We start from the raw sequence: 16,224 nt of genomic DNA on the forward strand, positions 1-16,224 counted from the left end.
TTCAGGGACTGTAAAAATGAGAGGGTACGCTTTTTCTTGCACATTTTAAGTGGTCATAAGACAAAAAGAGGTCGTGCTTTCACACCAAAATAATTCATGAATACTTAAAAGTCCAGACTGGTACACCCCTAAATACATGAACAACTTTCAACATCTCACAGAACATCGGCAGGTTACACACGGAGGAAAAAGTCAATAGCCATGTAAAGACATAAAAAGCAGCATTTGGCTGGTGGGTGGTTACTTCCCATCCTGCTCGCAGCTAAAGATAGCGAGTGTGAAACTGACTCCACACCAGCGAAAACAACGTGCCTGTTAATATTCATGCTGGTGTGGTGGTGGTGCTAGGAAAAGATTAAGCTAATCTGTCTTTTATTTGCCAATTTGTTCTTCAAAAGATTTTGAGTGGCTGGTCATTTACAACATATTTACTATTACTTTGTTGTATTAATTAATTATAGTGTTGTTTGCCTACCCAAAGACTAAACATAAAGATACACATCACTAACCTAACCTGTTGATCAGGACAGACAGCATGTTAGGGACGTCAACACTTTCCTCAGACTGACTGAGAACAATGACTAAGTTTACCTGCACACTAATATTCCACTATTATTACGCATATAACAATATTCCAAACTTGATACGGGTCACGTAAACAGCATATTCCGTTTGGATATTTTGAATTAGGCCTTATTCCGAATGGAGCTGATATTGTATTATTATTGTTTTAGGAGCATTCTTTAGACGTGTATAAAGTGCAGTCAGAATATGCGTCTCAATTTGGGTTTTTACGGCAGTTTGTGACACACGACCTCTTTCCTGTTTACAGCCAACTCTGTGCGTTGCACAAAAAAACAATTAGTCGACAGTTTGCAGAGATGCATGCCCAAAAGAAGAAAAACCCACATTTCTGGTTGGAACATTATGAAAGACTTGGATATCAACAGGTTTTTGGATATGCGCAAATATCGCAAGGCCGACATTTTCAAAAAGGTGGTTGAAAGAATGAAAGGAGGCTGTGTTCGCCCGGTCCAATGAGTCTCCCACTGGTTATGTTAATCAAAGAATGCATGGCAAAAAGGGCAAAAAATGAATATTTTGTGCATGTAAACCAGGGTTATAGTTAACTAAAATTAAAACATGGACTGAAAAATATTTTTAGTAAACTGAAACTAAAATTTTTTTTTTATAAAAAATGAAAGTAAATTAATTTCAGTTTTTATTATTTTAGCTATAATATATCACTACCAAAAAAAAAAGGACAGCATGAATTTCCGTCAACTCTCGTGACATTGAACGACATTCCAGGAGAAGGTGTTAGCCACAATTGTTTCATTAAAGTGGCGTGAAGATTAAACATTATGTTTTTTTTTATCATATATTAATATATTTTTTATATATAAGTTTATTTCACAACAATGACCCGCTAGCTGTACATTATCACACTTATTGCACAGCTACTTACTTAAGAAATCAATAATTTGACCCCAAAAACAGTCCTCCAGAGTCCGACATCAGAACTGCGCCCATAGCAACGGTCTGTTAAACATAGCAACGGTCTGCTACAAAGAAATAACAGACCGTAGTAGAACGTCATGAATGACCAATCAGAATCGAGTATTTAACAAAGCTGTGTGATAATATTATTTATCATTCCATTGTTTGTTAACAGGAAAATAACAATGAATTAAGTTTAATTAACTTTCAATTTACTATTTTATAAATGATGGTTATTATAAAGTGTTACCACTAAAAAACTATCCAGAGTCTCTTGGAGTTATTACTGCAGAAAAAAAATAACTGTCGCTGATGAGTTGCAGCGTTCACACTCAGCTTAACACGGGGGAACACAGCTGTTTGTGTGTGTGTTCCCACAAGAGAAGTTCCACACCTGAGTTTAACACCTCTGAGTGTGCCGCCTTTTTGTGGTTGTGTGTGTGTGCAACCAGTGAAGCAGAAAGCCAGATGTGTACATGTGTCTGTGGACTGTAAGCACATCAAATTCAATAGCTAACTTTATTGGTGTCATAAATGATGGATCACAGAGCATTTGACCTTTCTGAAAATAACTCTCCACTCCTCTTGCCTCCTTTCCTCTTCATCGCCTTTCAGCATCTTGACTCATACACGTCAACAACAGCATTTCTCTTGTCAGCATGCTGGTTTTCTACGGGTTTTGTTTTTTTCTCCTGCTGCTGTGCAGTTGTATCTCCAACAATCTCCCCCCTTTGTTTCTATGTATAAACAAACGCAGAGCCTGATCGAAGCTCAATCGGATTAACCGGCTCGATTTCTATTTATGGAAGCTTATTTAACAACGCGGGGCATCCTTACTACTATGCAACCGCTTAAGTGGATCAGCGTTGCTAATACAGTTACATCTCTCCACACTTATAGTCCCCTTGTTGAGCCGGTGAACCAGCGCAGCTATTCTTAAACACTTTTCGGGAGTGAATTACTGCACGACACCTGCACAGACCCGGAGATCAATCAAACTAATTACTCAACTAAATCAGTTTCCTCCATCTGGATTATCTATGCAATTTCAAGTCAAACTAGACTTACTAGCTGTACTTGTTACAACTGAGTCCATGTGAAAAGGTTTCTGCTGTCAGGTAGCATTAAGCAAAGCACTGCATCTACCCCGTAGGTGGGCTGATAACAGCCGCGGGGGAAGTGAAACCTACACTATGATCACAATAGGCAGACTTACATTACAGGCCTCTTATTGTTCTCAACGTCTGCTGCGTGCAATAAGTTTCACTTGTGAAGTCTCACTTAGAAAACAAACGGACAGCTTTTATGACCCAGAGACATTAGAAAAATGCATTATTAAACTTGAGACATGCATGAGGATACATCTGAAAAATCTGGTGAATTAGCTTGTACTCCTTGTCTGACTACCTTTATACAGCCAAACATAAAGATAATATAATTATCTGAAAATCATGAGCCAGCATGTCCAGTGTACTGTGAGTTTCTGTACTTGGACAAAGCAGAACTAACTGATTTTTCAGTGTTACTGTGTGACTTTCAGATCCGAACTAACGTGGCGTCCACACAGCAGTACATTGCTCAGCTTCCGTGCCGATACTCCTGTCTGTTTCTCCAAACCTAGAGCATGCCGACCGCCATCTAAGTTACTGTAACACACATTATGGATAAGGATATATGTATATTTAGAACTTCATCATGCGGAAACCTACGTCAGGGCTTGGGAAAATAGCATTTTGACACTAGCTTTAACATACATACTTTAACCAAAAATGTAATACATAAGGAACACCACTGAAAAGCTACAGGACAATATAAAAACCTAAAAAAAATAAATAAAAAATGGACCCGCCATCCAAACAATCTTAAATTATTGCTACACTGATGGTTATATTAGAATGCATCATGCCAATCTTTAAATAAACCTCCAAAAATATTCATAATTTTTTTATGGCAATGGGAACCACTGACTGACACACAAATCTAATCCAACAATATAATCTTGTTGTTGTTTTTGGGACATTTCCCCCCCCCAACTGCCATTGCCTTTTCGACATAAGAGTAGAATGGAAATCAAATGGCGACATGGTACTCAAAATGCAGCCAATCTGTAGAAAGGACTTCCAAAGGTTCAGACAGGGTGAAATGTTCAGGAAGGTGTGTCACTACATGCTTTTCCTAAGCAAATGTGTTGAGGAGTGGCTGGCTGACATGTCTTAAGCTTCTAATCATAAAGAAAGGAATGTCTGTCTGTCTTTCCGTATGTCCTTCGCATATCTTCGTATTGCTCAGGACCCAAGGGAGTGCAGTGTCACATGTGGTGCAATTTGGCCAGATGGTGGCGCTATAACAAGGAACTTTACATTTTGGCCTGTAACTTTTGAATCTTAAGTGTCAAAAACTGGATTTTGTGAGTCCAGACGAACCTATCCATAGAGGCCACGCCCATTTGCGTCGAAACTGATTTTCCGCCGTTTTTAGTTTTGTCCAAATCAGATTTTTTTGCTGCTCCTCCTACAAATTTTGAGCAATCGTCACCAAATTTGGTACAGATCATCTCCGGATCAAGGTGGGAAAAGTTACTTTTGGGGATTTTTGATGTTCCATACAGTTTTGCTATAGCTGGCCCTCAAAGTTATCTCAAATGCCGTGGGCAGGGCTTATACTGTATTACAAAAAATGTCATATCTCATGAACGCTTTGTTCTATTGCAACCACATTTGGTGGACATGTGTAGATATGATGTCTGAGTGACCATGGCAAATTTAGTACCATTTGGCCATTAGGTGGCGCTGTAGCAGCATCATCTATCTATAAAAGGAAGTATTCTCTGTCTGTCTGTCTATCTGTGTGTGTGTATGTTATGTATGACTGTCCTTTCGCATATCTCAAGAACCGTTCATCCAACCAACTTCTCACTTGGCGGGTAAAAGCAGCCATGCCGCGGTTCTCAACAACGCTGCAGCAGAACTTCTGGGGGCCAAGCAATCAGCAAATCAAACACTTCACTCAGTCAAACATAAAAAGGTTGAACACGTCTTAAGAGGCATATTTTAAATGCTTATTTTTCAGGTGCTTACTTGTATTTGGGGTTTCTGCTAGTTTCTACATGTTTATATGATTTAATGTTTAAAAAAAAACTTTATTTTTCTCATTCTGGCTGCTCTGATTGGTCAGCTGGCCCACTGTTGTGATTGGTCGACCGAACCAAACTCTTCGAACTCTTCGAACTCTGCTCCAGCTCCGCTCTAACTAGCTTTGTTTGAGGACGTGCCAAACTACCCCGCTAGAAAGGTATCATACAAATGTGTTACTTGGTGACATCACCATGTTACGGAAGAAAAAGGCGGGACTTCAAGCAAGGTGTTTCAAACAGTTCAGGAGTAGTGTTTCTGTGGGGGATAGTAACTCCCTTTGGCGTGGACTTTGGGCTTTGTAACTTTGCAGACCTTTTACATGCACAAAAACTATATAAGTAACACACTAAAGGAAAGGGGAAAAGCACAAAAGTACAGTACCAACACAGTCTATGTGTGTGTGTTCTTTACCTTGCTCCACATTGCTGTGGTCCGGTGTCTCGGCCCCTCCTGTCTCGCTGAGCGGGTCACTCCGATTGACGCTTTCCCCAGATCCAAAGCGCACATGAGCACCGGAGCGGGAGCTGATGTCAGGCGACGTGTCCGACAGCCCCGGGAGGTCCTCCGCCTTGGTGGGCGTCACCGTGAAGCGCACTGATGCCATGGCAGCTCGCTTGGAAAAAGGAGACAGGGAGGTGGAGGGCTGTTGTGAGGGACGCCGGGGGATGGGGTCACGGGCTGGCTAGCGGGGCTGTGCTGACCTGAGCAAGGCTAGGCTAGGCTATCTCCCAGGTGATGCCGAGGTAACGGCGGCCTCTACAATTAGTTCTTTTGCAGCTGTGATTCTCCATTGAAGCAAAGTGGTTGGCTGCCACCAGGCATGTGAAAGAAAATCTGCAACAGGTCTCTTTCTGTTCCTACGAGTGTCAATAATCTTTCTGATTCTGTTTGAAAAGTAGTGGATTTATAAAGTGACAGAAGTACAAATTCCTTTATTATAAATGTGTGAATAAGTAATGTACCAAGCAGAGACAATAAGTACCCTCACACAAAGAGCTTAGGATGTCTCTTTCAAGTTCAATCTTTCCTTTTCTTCCCATCAAACTGCAGTGAAATAGTGTTTCTGTGCTTTGAACAGTATCTTTTCTTCCTGCAATATGTCTTGATTCCTATCGATGGGGACTATGGCTCAGAATGGCAGTCACGTAGCGTTTAAAGCTCGTCTTTCTCTCTGCCGTTTCTCAAGTAAACACAACTATATTTTGTCTGATATACACCTTGATAAAGATGTCGAGATAAAGACCTAGATAAAAATTTCTTTCTAATGACAGCACCCATCGGTGGACACAACAAAGGCGGGGGATGCCATGGTGGGAAGGAAAGTCATCAGAAGGAAGAGGATTGAGAGAAGAGAGAAAAACAATAAAGCTGAATTTAGTTTACACAGCAATGTTTGTGAAAGGGAACAGTATCTTCAAGGGTTGGGGGGAAAAATCGATGCAGCACAGTATCACGATATTTTGCGTGGCAATATTGTATTGATACACAGACGTCAAGTATTGATAATTTATTGAGTTTATAGAGTGAAGATACCAGTATCATATGAAAATAGAAAAAACCTAAGGAATCTGGTACCAACAATGTTGTGTTAGCTTGTCGGGAAGAACACTAAATAGCGCTCCAAAGTTCTGCTAAATTTTGGCGAGGAAAAACTGGAATGGCCATTTTCACAGGGGTCCCTTGACCTCTGACCTCAAGATATGTGAATGAAAACTCTGAGATGAACAAAGTGAAAACTGTATCTTATTAGATAAAACAGATATTGACAAACTGCATAATATTCAGTTGAAAAAAAGGTAATAAATCTCAATATATCTAATCGCAATACTCAGCATAATTCAAAATGTTTAAAATCGCAATAATATCGTATTGTGACTTAATTATCGTGATAATATTCTTATGATATTGTGTCGTGATAATATCGTATCCTGATCATATCGTATCCTGATAATATATCATGATAATGTTGTATCGTGATAATGTAAAATCTTGATAATATTAAATCCTGACAATATTATATATTGTGATAATATCATTTCATGATAATATTTTTTGTGATAACACCTTATCGTGATAATATCAAATCATGATAATATTGTATTGTGATAATATCGTATCGTGATAATATTGTGCCCAGATAATATCGTGTTTTGATAATATCGTATCGTGATAATATTGTATTGTGATATCTTGTCGTGATAATATCGTGTCGTGATAATATCTTGTCGTGATAATATCGTGTCTTGATAATATCGTATCGTGATAATATCGTGCCATGATAATATCGTATCGTGATAATATTGTATTGTGATATCTTGTCGTGATAATATCGTGTCTTGATAATATTGTATCGTGATAATATTGTATTGTGATATCTTGTCGTGATAATATCTTGTCGTGATAATATTGTATTGTGATATCTTGTCGTGATAATATTGTCTTGATAATATCGTATCGTGATAATATCGTACTGTGATAATATGTGATATCGTGTCGCAATAATATCGTATCGTGACAATATCGTGTCGTGATAATATCGTGTTTTGATAATATCGTATCGTGATAATATTGTATTGTGATATCTTGTCGTGATAATATCGTGTCTTGATAATATCGTATCGTGATAATATCGTACTGTGATAATATCGTGTCGCAATAATATTGTGTCGCAATAATATCGTATCGTGACAATATCGTATCGTGATAATATCGTATCGTGATAATATCTTAATTATAATATATATATATATGTCTTTATTCTATGATTTTTGGGTTGCTGGAAAAAAAAATTAATAAATGATGCCTGACAATTACTGCTATATTTGACTTCAGGACATCTCAGATTACATACATGCTGAAAATCAAACATTTTTACTGTATTAATTTAGATATTTTCAATAGGTAAAAGTCCCTAGAAGTGTATGATTCAACTTTTTCCCATTGTCTAGAGTTTAAAAAAAAAAAACGCAATAAATCCTAATATCGAATCACAATATTTGTAAAATCGCAATACTTAAAAATCGCATCGTATCATGATAGTATCGAATCAGGAGATAGGTGTATCGTCCCAGCCCAAGTAACTACTGTATTTAACTTCTAAATAAAGTATTGAAGAAAATAAATTGTAAAGATGTAATCAGTTTAACAGTTTTAAATTGCTTCCTCTGCAGTGCCATAAAATAAATTCACGCACAGAAGAAAAGAAGCACTGCAGGCTCATTATTTAGGTTAAGGGATCGGCCAGCAGTAGGCAATTCAAGTCCACCTCTGTGCTCCAAAGGCAACAAATGCAGGCTTCAACATGCCTTCCTACACAATAACAAAATGTCACTAAAATACTCACTGCTCTCAACTGATTGATTTCCTTCATATTCACTGTTTCCTTTATGTATTTCATGGGACATTCAAATATATTTTTGGAGTGACTTAACCAAACTAACTCTAGGACATTTTTGACAAGGGTATTATCCTCTAAACGAAGGAGGTGTAAAACAATAACTAGTAGTATGAAGCACACTGTTGGCCTTTGCAGGTGCAAAGTCGAGTACGCAATGTACCCCCTCGTCAGTGACAAGACAGGTGGATATAGCTGAATTGTTGTTTTAGCTCGGTTCATAATTTAATTATTAAAAGAGAGCGGTTCCAACCGGTTGAGCCAGTAGCTGCTGGCTGTTTTCTCTCCCTCTGCATGCAGAGGCACGGCACGTTTTCCTGCTTTCTAACGCTGCCTGCCCCAGTGCATGCTTTTGTCTGTCCACATTCAGGGATGGACAGGGAGGAGAGAGCAAGATAAAGAGAGGCCATGATACCCGTCTTGCTGGTTCAACGAGTAGAAACGCTTGGAAGAGGGGGGGCGAGTTTATTCTCACAAACTTTCCAGCTATACGTTCTGCAGTGGGGTAGCTGAGGCCTATCCCAGCATGCATTGTGTAGAAAAGGGTTGGGAAACACCCCGGAGAGGTTAATCAGTCTAGACAAACACATTCACACCAAACTGGCAACTAGGGAGCCTCCAATACAAATCAATGGAAACCAGTTGGGACACTGCACTGTACCATTCATTGTCACACAAATGTATTAATAGTACGGCTTCCCATAGTATGTTACTAATATGCTGGCACAGATATCACAACATGTGATACATGCGATGAGGGTGTTTCCTTTTGCTACCTTATCCTATGTGCTATTACAGAAGATGTAGTTACTATAAAACTTTCCTCTTTCTGTCCACAGTAATTTTTAGAGCATTGCAAGGTTCAGAACATTTTGTTCTAACAGTTCAGCTCAGATTTTTTGCTTTGTTCAAGCTGTTATTTTTTGCATATTAGTGGATTGTTTCTATTGTTCGGTTACACAAATATCACACTGTATCACTAGTAATTGTCTTTTGATATATTGCAGAGCATTGAGCAGGGTCTGAAATCAAGCTTTTTCCTCTCCTGCCACAGTGGCAGGTCACTGAACATTGTCTGCCACTTCTGAAATATAGGTAGAACACTTTAAAATTGTCTGAATTGTCAAAATTGTCACTGAGTCAGCAGTACCAGACCATAGAATTATATCATGTAATCCCTAACTATATTTAATTTAGGAATTGCTTTTTAAAAATAATATTTCTGAATATATCTGCCGTGGTGGCAGGTGACCTGAAATTTTTACCTGCCACTGCCAACATTTATCCTGTATTTGGCAGATGCTAATTTCATTCCCTGATTGTAACCCTAAATGGCCAAAGTCTACAGCTCCTCAAATACCATAAACAAATAAATACATGTAGTCAAACACTATCTTTTCCCATTTCTCAAAGGCTGGATTAATGATGTATTATTTTCTGAGCTCATCTTCAGCATAGGTACCAGATGGGGAATCACCAGCCCATAATCTAAAAATACCGCATCAAAGCACCAAGACTAATACCCAAAACATTGGCACAATTACTGTGTATAACAAAGTATTAAGGAGATAATGCCATCCTGCTCTCTCACCCAGCTGTCAGTGGGACTCACGTTAATGCGATAATATTGTATTGGGATATCGTATTGTGATAATATTGCATCGTGATAATATCGCGTTGTGATAATATTGTGTCGTGATGATATCGTGTCGTGATAATATTGTACCGAAATAATATTGTGTCGTGATAATATTGTATCGTTTTAATATCGTACTGTGATAATATCTTAATCTTAAATATTGTCACAATTATAGTGTATATAACAAAGTATTAAGGAGATAATGCCATCCTGCTCTCTTACCCAGCTGTCAGTCTGGGTCTTAATGCGGGCTGTAATCAAAAACAATCCAGGGCATATAGCCATTATATTAATTAGGATAAACATCCTTTAATTAGTCCCCAACCAGCAACTTAAAGACAGTTAGATAGTGATAGTGATAATGAATCCTCTCCTTGCTTAACCACCACTAAGCCAATTAACATAGCCATAATATATCTGGCTTGAACCGGTCAGTAAATAAACATCTTGCCCAATATTATATAACTTTATTATATGTATATCTTATACTGTATATACTGAATATGTTCTTAATGTATATGTTCTTAATATGCCTGTTTATGTTCTTAACATGCCCTTGTACAAAGTATTTCCTTTTATAATTGTAATATAACTTATTGTTTTAATGGAGCTTCCCAGCAAAAAGAATTTCGTACCGAAATAATATTGTATCGTGATAATATTGTGTCGTGATAATATTGTGCCATGATAATATCGTGTCGTAATATTGTGTCGTGATAATATCGTGTTGTGATAATATCGTCCCATATCGTGTCGTGATGATATTGTGTCGTGATAATACCGTGTCGTGATATCGTGTCGTGATAATATCGTACCATAATATCGTGTCGTGATAATATCGTGTCGTGAAGATATCGTGTCGTGATAATATTGTACCATGATAATATTATATCGTGATAATATCGTGTCGTGATAATATCGTGTCGTGATAATATCGTGTTGTGATAATATCGTACCATAATATCGTGTCGTGATAATATCGTACCATAATATTGTGTCGTGATAATATTGTGTCGTGATAATATTGTATCGTGATAATATCGTACCATAATATCGTGTCGTGATAATATTTTATCGTGATAATATCGTGCCGCGATAATATTGTGTTGTGATATCGTATTGTGATAATATCGTATCGTGATAATATCGTACCGTCTAATATTGTGTTGTGATAATATTGTATCGTGATATCGTGTTGTGATAGTATCGTATTGTGATAATATTGTGTGACGCGATAACATGATAATATTGTGTCGTGATAATATTGTGTCGTGATAACGTGATAATATCGTGTCGTGATAATATTGTGTCGTGATAACATGATAATATTGTGTCGTGATAACGTGATAATATTGTGTCGTGATAATATTGTGTCGTGATAACATGATAATATTGTGTCGTGATAACATGATAATATTGTGTCGTGATAATATTGTGTCGTGATAACATGATAATATCGTGTCGTGATAATATCGTACCGTGATAATATCGTACCGAAATAACATTGTGTTGTGATAATATTGTGTCGTGATAATATCGTATTGTGATAATATCGTATTGTGATAATATCGTATTGTGATAGTATCTTAATCTTAAATATTGTCACAATTATAATGTATATAACAAAGTATTAAGGAGATAATGCCATCCTGTGCTCTCTTACCCAGCTGTCAGTCTTTGTCTTAATGCTGGCTGTAATCAATACAATCCAGGGCATATAGCCATTATATTAATAAGGATAAACATCCTTTAATTAGTCCCCAACAACTGCAACTTAAAGACAGTTAGATAGTGATAGTGAATCCTCTCCTTGCTTAACAGCCACTAAGCCAATTAACATAGCCATAATAATTCTGGCTTGAACCGGTCAGTAAACACCTTGTCTGTTGGTGTTATAATCTTTATAATTATATTAACAGCAGATGTTTAGACTTAACCCTTAGAGAGAGAAAACAGAAAGGCGCGCAGTAGATTTGGGGATAAACTGGTGGAGTAATTAGCCTGTTATTGACAATATTTGTAGTGTTATTAAGCATCATATTGCTGAGAGGAGCATGTCAGACAGTGGAGCCATCACTATGGTAGCTGTATGGTGCAGCTAGAAGAAGCTAACATTAGCTCAGAGAGGCTAGTAGCCATGCTGCTCATATAAACTCATTTCACTGACAAATGTTCACTGGAAACACCTTATAGTCACATTAAAGGTGAATTACCTGGCTCAAGTTTCCTTCCTAAACAACGCGTCCACCATATGGCTGTGTTTCAGTAACATCTGGGTAGATCTGGCTCCTCTCCTCTCCTCTCTCAGGGTTTTTGTCCAACCGACCCAACACACACAAAACATGCGAAGGGGAAGAGAAGAAGGGGAGCCTGGTTTGGTCCTGTTTCGCTTGCCGTCGTTCCGGTTGACGGTTAGCGCATGCGTAATGGAGAGCAAGCGGGCAAGTCAAGGCCTGCTGGGAAATGTAGTTCTTTAAAGACTAAAGACAAAAGTAGGGGTGATAGATAGATAGATGGAGAGATGGAGAGATAGATAGATGGAGAGATAGATAGATGGAGAGATGGAGAGATAGATAGATAGATAGATAGATAGATAGATAGATAAAACTGAATATAGTGCAGGGTAACAGCTGGGATACATTGTTGTATTGGGACTTTTACTTTATTAAATGATTTGAGTGTCTCATCCACAGCCAAGTAAATGTGCATGTACGTTGTCTTTTTGTACTAACTCGGTTTTTATGAACCAAATATTTGGAACAAGCTCCCAGAAAACTGCAGGACCGCTCTAAATCTTAGTTCTTTTAAATCAAAGCTTAAAACTTTCCTGTTTGCTGCTGCCTTTTATTAAACCAAATAATGATCTTATACTGCAATATCACTTTTACTATTGTGTGCTATATTCTATTTTAGCTTTGATCCTAGCTTTTATTTTCTAATATTTAATGCTTTTGTTTTTATAATTGTTTTAATTATGTCTTAATGTTCTTTTGCACTTTGTCGCAATGTTCTTGAATGTTTATGTAAAGCACTTTGAATTGCCCTGTTGCTGAAATGTGCTATACAAATAAAGCTGCCTTGCCTTGCCTTGCTTTATGTACAGTATATATAAATGTGTTTCTTTTAGTTTGCGATACAAAATATTTCCTCTTGCAGGCTCATAAGCAAAACTTGTTTACAAGATTAGAAGAGTTTGTTCATTGCAGAAAAAATATGAAAGTTTTGGTTGCAGAGTCTCTACTTTATGGGAAATGTAATCTGCAGGAAAACGGTTATGGTTATACATCTGTTTTGTAGTAAATCAAGTGAAGAAAAGCATTTTTTTCCTGCAGGATCAGCACATCATACGTTTAAGAACTTTCTCAAATCTTATGTATCATTTCCCGAAGTTATTTTTATTTGAGAAATAGAAAATATTCCTCCCCGTTCTGTCACAAAAATTTCAACGACATTTTTGCAGTCAACAGGTTGTTGCATATTATCACAGACACGCGTATCCTCCTAGAAAACTTGGGACTGGGCCTGACATTGCAGTCTATAAATCATGTTTTTTTCTTCAGTATTTAAGTGTCATAAGGAGACATAAACATAACACCATTCTTCCAAAAGATATTCTCTCATTTGAGGTTGTCCAACACACCACTGGAAAATCTCCCTCAAGGTGTTCATTTGGGTTTGCTATCTGGTGACTGTCAAGGCCATAACATACTGTATGATTCATTTAATTTGTCACCCGTCTGGAGTTTATACACACAGAGACAACCGACTATGAACCATCCAACCAAACATTTATTCAGCATGAAAACAAAATTATAACATTATCTTTAAATGAATGTCAATAAAAAAAGAAGATCCCTAACATCAACGACAGCTGATATCCAATGCATGAACAGCCCCCCTACATTTGGGTGAAACTGAGGACAAATCCCGGCTGCACGTTCATAAATTGTGATCCTGAATGTGACTTTTTTGCTTTATAGTCCCATCTTTGCCTTCATCCCTCCATTTCTTGGTCTGATCTCTTCATCCATCCATCAATCTCTCGCCTCTTTCTCTCAGCCGCTCTCTCTCTCACAGAACAGGTATGGGCTGCTGGGTGAGCAGAAGGCCGAAGCGTTTCTTCACCGTCACCCGGTGTCGGGAGAACTTGTCGTCTGGGGAGAAGCGAGCCGGGTGGGCCGAGCTGGTGGGCTGCCCATCGGGACAAATCTTCTGTTGGTGACGAAGAAGGAATAATGTGAATAAAATAAATGCAACAATAGATCAACAACATCTAACTGGATAACCGCTTTGTGGTGTTTATTTCAGAAACTAAATGTGTATAACAATTCATTTTTAAAAAAGCAATGAATTAATGTTTCAGTGTATGTACTATTTGTATATTGTAGGGCTGCAACTAACAATTATTTTCATTAACATGCAATTAGGGCTGGGCAATACGAAGATTTACATCATCAAAACAATATAATAATCATATCTATATACATTTTGTAAAATCCAACATTCTAGCACGACTTTGAGAGAACAAGTATTGATTGAGTTCATCTTTGCATGTAAACTATTAATTAAAAATCAATAGTGTTTTTGAGAATATTTGATTTTTTCAATATTTTCTTACACCCCTACTATTTATATGGTTTGTTGTGTAATAATAACAACAATAACTGAATCTGTCACAGCTGTCTTGAGCAGGTCAGGAACACTATGAAAGGTTTCATCCAATTTTTATCCAAGTTTTAAATTTTGTAGAACATCTTGTGTTACATGCCATTTATTGTAAAAGACATGTCATTTTTTTTTTTTCTTTGTCTATCCATGTCCTATGCTGTTTTTTGTTTTTTTTAATGTGACTATAATGTGTTACACATGGTTTAATTTCGTAAATGTACAGTTTTGATGTTAACAAAGGTCTTTATTTCAACAATGCAAGATACCCTGGATAAAATATTATATTATACAATATTTATAATGCACATATTTATTTAACTTTTTACTAGTGTTCTATTGCTTGGGAATTTTTTTTACTCTTATTTATTGTATGCCCTGCATTGGAAATATCTGTCTATTGCCAGGAATTAATAGCTTTATATCATGGCAATGAAAATAGGCCTATAATAAGTTTTACAGATTCTAGGAATTGCATGCATTTTTGTGAAAACAAACTTGGATTCGAGCAAGTTGTTGTGGGTATATTTTTGCATATGCAAACAAACACAATTTTTAAAACTGGATTAATTACATCATTAAAATAACTTCCAGTTGCAGCCCATAGATATCTGACTGTCTGGGGTTACTTCATCTAGTACTTTTTGCAATCTTTTTTTTTTTACCATTTATCATCTTAAATAGATTTAATGATTTATTTATTTTGTCTTATCTTTTATTTTATTTGTTTTCTTTGTTAGCTAATGAAATAAATTAAATGTCATGTCGCTCTATCTTTGAAATTCTGACTAAACATTTCATTGTTTAATTTAATTATTAATATTGTTAGTCTGTCTGTATGTGTATATATGTATATATGTTTATATGTAAAATTCAATAACAATATTGTTTAATGAAATAGATTTAATGGAAGGTGCACGTCACTTGTGATGAGATTTAAACTGTTAATGTTTTTTTATTTACTTAATTTTGCTTCTGCTTTGTTCCCCCCTTCAAAAAACAATTACAAGATGCTAATTTCAACATAACGTGTATCAACGTTGATTTAGACCATAAGGAGTACATTATATACATTCAAATAAACCACAGTATATTGAGAGTAACATGAAACTACTTTAATGATTAAATAAAATAGATTTAAACAGAATTGTTTCGATATAACGTAAACATTATAATGTAAACACAACATTAAGGTTACCTTCAGAGTGTAGACTCTGTCCCCGCTCTCATTGACGTAAAACTGCAGGAACATCTCGAAGATAAAATGTCAAAGATGTTGTTTTATATCAAAAAAGTCTCTTAACACGCTTTCTCTCCCGAAATCCACGTGTGGCAAAGTTTCTCCTCGCAGGGCGGATATCCGGGTTAACATTCAGGGCGCTTGGCATTCTGGGAAATGGTGTTTCATAATATAACACTTTGCGTAGTTCCGAAAGGAACATGTGTGGAGGACAGAACCTGCCTAAATAAATGAATGAATAACTAACTCGATATACAAATAAATGTCATGAAATGGAACAAAAATAATATAAAAAATAAATATAGACATTAATTAATTGATAAAATGTGACATAAATTGACATTTCACTAAATTATCACCTGATGAAACACGCATGTTCAGTGTAGTGCCTTTTTTGCTTCAAGTAACTAAAAAATAAGCTGACAGAAGAAATTTACATTTCTGTTTTAAGTTGCTTTTTTTATTTATTAATCTTTGTATTAATTCCCTTTATGTATTTACTCGTTTAATTTTCCTCTTTATTAATTTATGTATTTATTTATGTGACAGTCCCCTCATTTGTATAATAAGGCAGACATGCATAAAGGAATGCATAAAGAAACGAATACATAAATAAATACATTTGGGGAATTAAATAAGGGGTGAAATATAA

At 36.6% G+C, this 16,224-nt stretch overlaps 2 protein-coding genes across 8 annotated transcripts in view; both read right to left on the bottom strand.

The window, feature by feature from the left end:
- The window catches only part of slc12a6 (solute carrier family 12 member 6), a 29,456-nt gene extending 17,415 nt beyond the window's left edge, over positions 1 to 12,041 (bottom strand). For 3 of the 7 annotated variants that reach the window (XR_012592292.1, XM_074622806.1, XM_074622805.1), the window contains exons 1-2: positions 11,881 to 12,039; positions 5,046 to 5,895 (exon numbers count right to left, since the gene is read on the bottom strand). Coding sequence is in view for 6 of the 7 variants with exons in the window: in XM_074622806.1 (XP_074478907.1) it covers positions 5,046 to 5,238 (193 nt within the window). In the remaining variant the exon portion in view is untranslated. Of the gene's footprint in view, positions 1 to 5,045; positions 5,896 to 11,880 lie in introns of all 7 variants that reach the window. The other 4 variants (XM_074622804.1, XM_074622803.1, XM_074622801.1 and 1 more) reach the window with 2 other exon arrangements.
- Positions 12,042 to 13,438: 1,397 nt separating this feature from the next.
- On the bottom strand, positions 13,439 to 15,711 carry nop10 (NOP10 ribonucleoprotein homolog (yeast)). The gene is made up of 2 exons (XM_074623792.1): positions 15,531 to 15,711; positions 13,439 to 13,879 (listed from the first exon to the last, which is right to left on the bottom strand). The coding sequence occupies exons 1-2, from the start codon at positions 15,582 to 15,584 to the stop codon at positions 13,739 to 13,741; spliced, it is 195 nt and encodes a 64-aa protein (XP_074479893.1). The 5' UTR covers positions 15,585 to 15,711; the 3' UTR covers positions 13,439 to 13,738.
- Between the last annotated feature and the right edge of the window lie 513 nt (positions 15,712 to 16,224).

Source organism: Sebastes fasciatus, chromosome 22 (genome assembly GCF_043250625.1).
Source record: "Sebastes fasciatus isolate fSebFas1 chromosome 22, fSebFas1.pri, whole genome shotgun sequence".
Taxonomy (NCBI): Eukaryota; Metazoa; Chordata; class Actinopteri; order Perciformes; family Sebastidae; genus Sebastes; species Sebastes fasciatus.

Excerpts from the sequence above, each read along its gene's own strand:
- nop10 (XM_074623792.1), bottom strand. The coding sequence starts at position 15,584 with ATGTTCCTGCAGTTTTACGTCAATGAGAGCGGGGACAGAGTCTACACT. Across the intron at positions 13,880-15,530 it reads ACAGAGTCTACACTCTGAAG|AAGATTTGTCCCGATGGGCA; the intron begins GTAACCTTAATG and ends CGTCACCAACAG.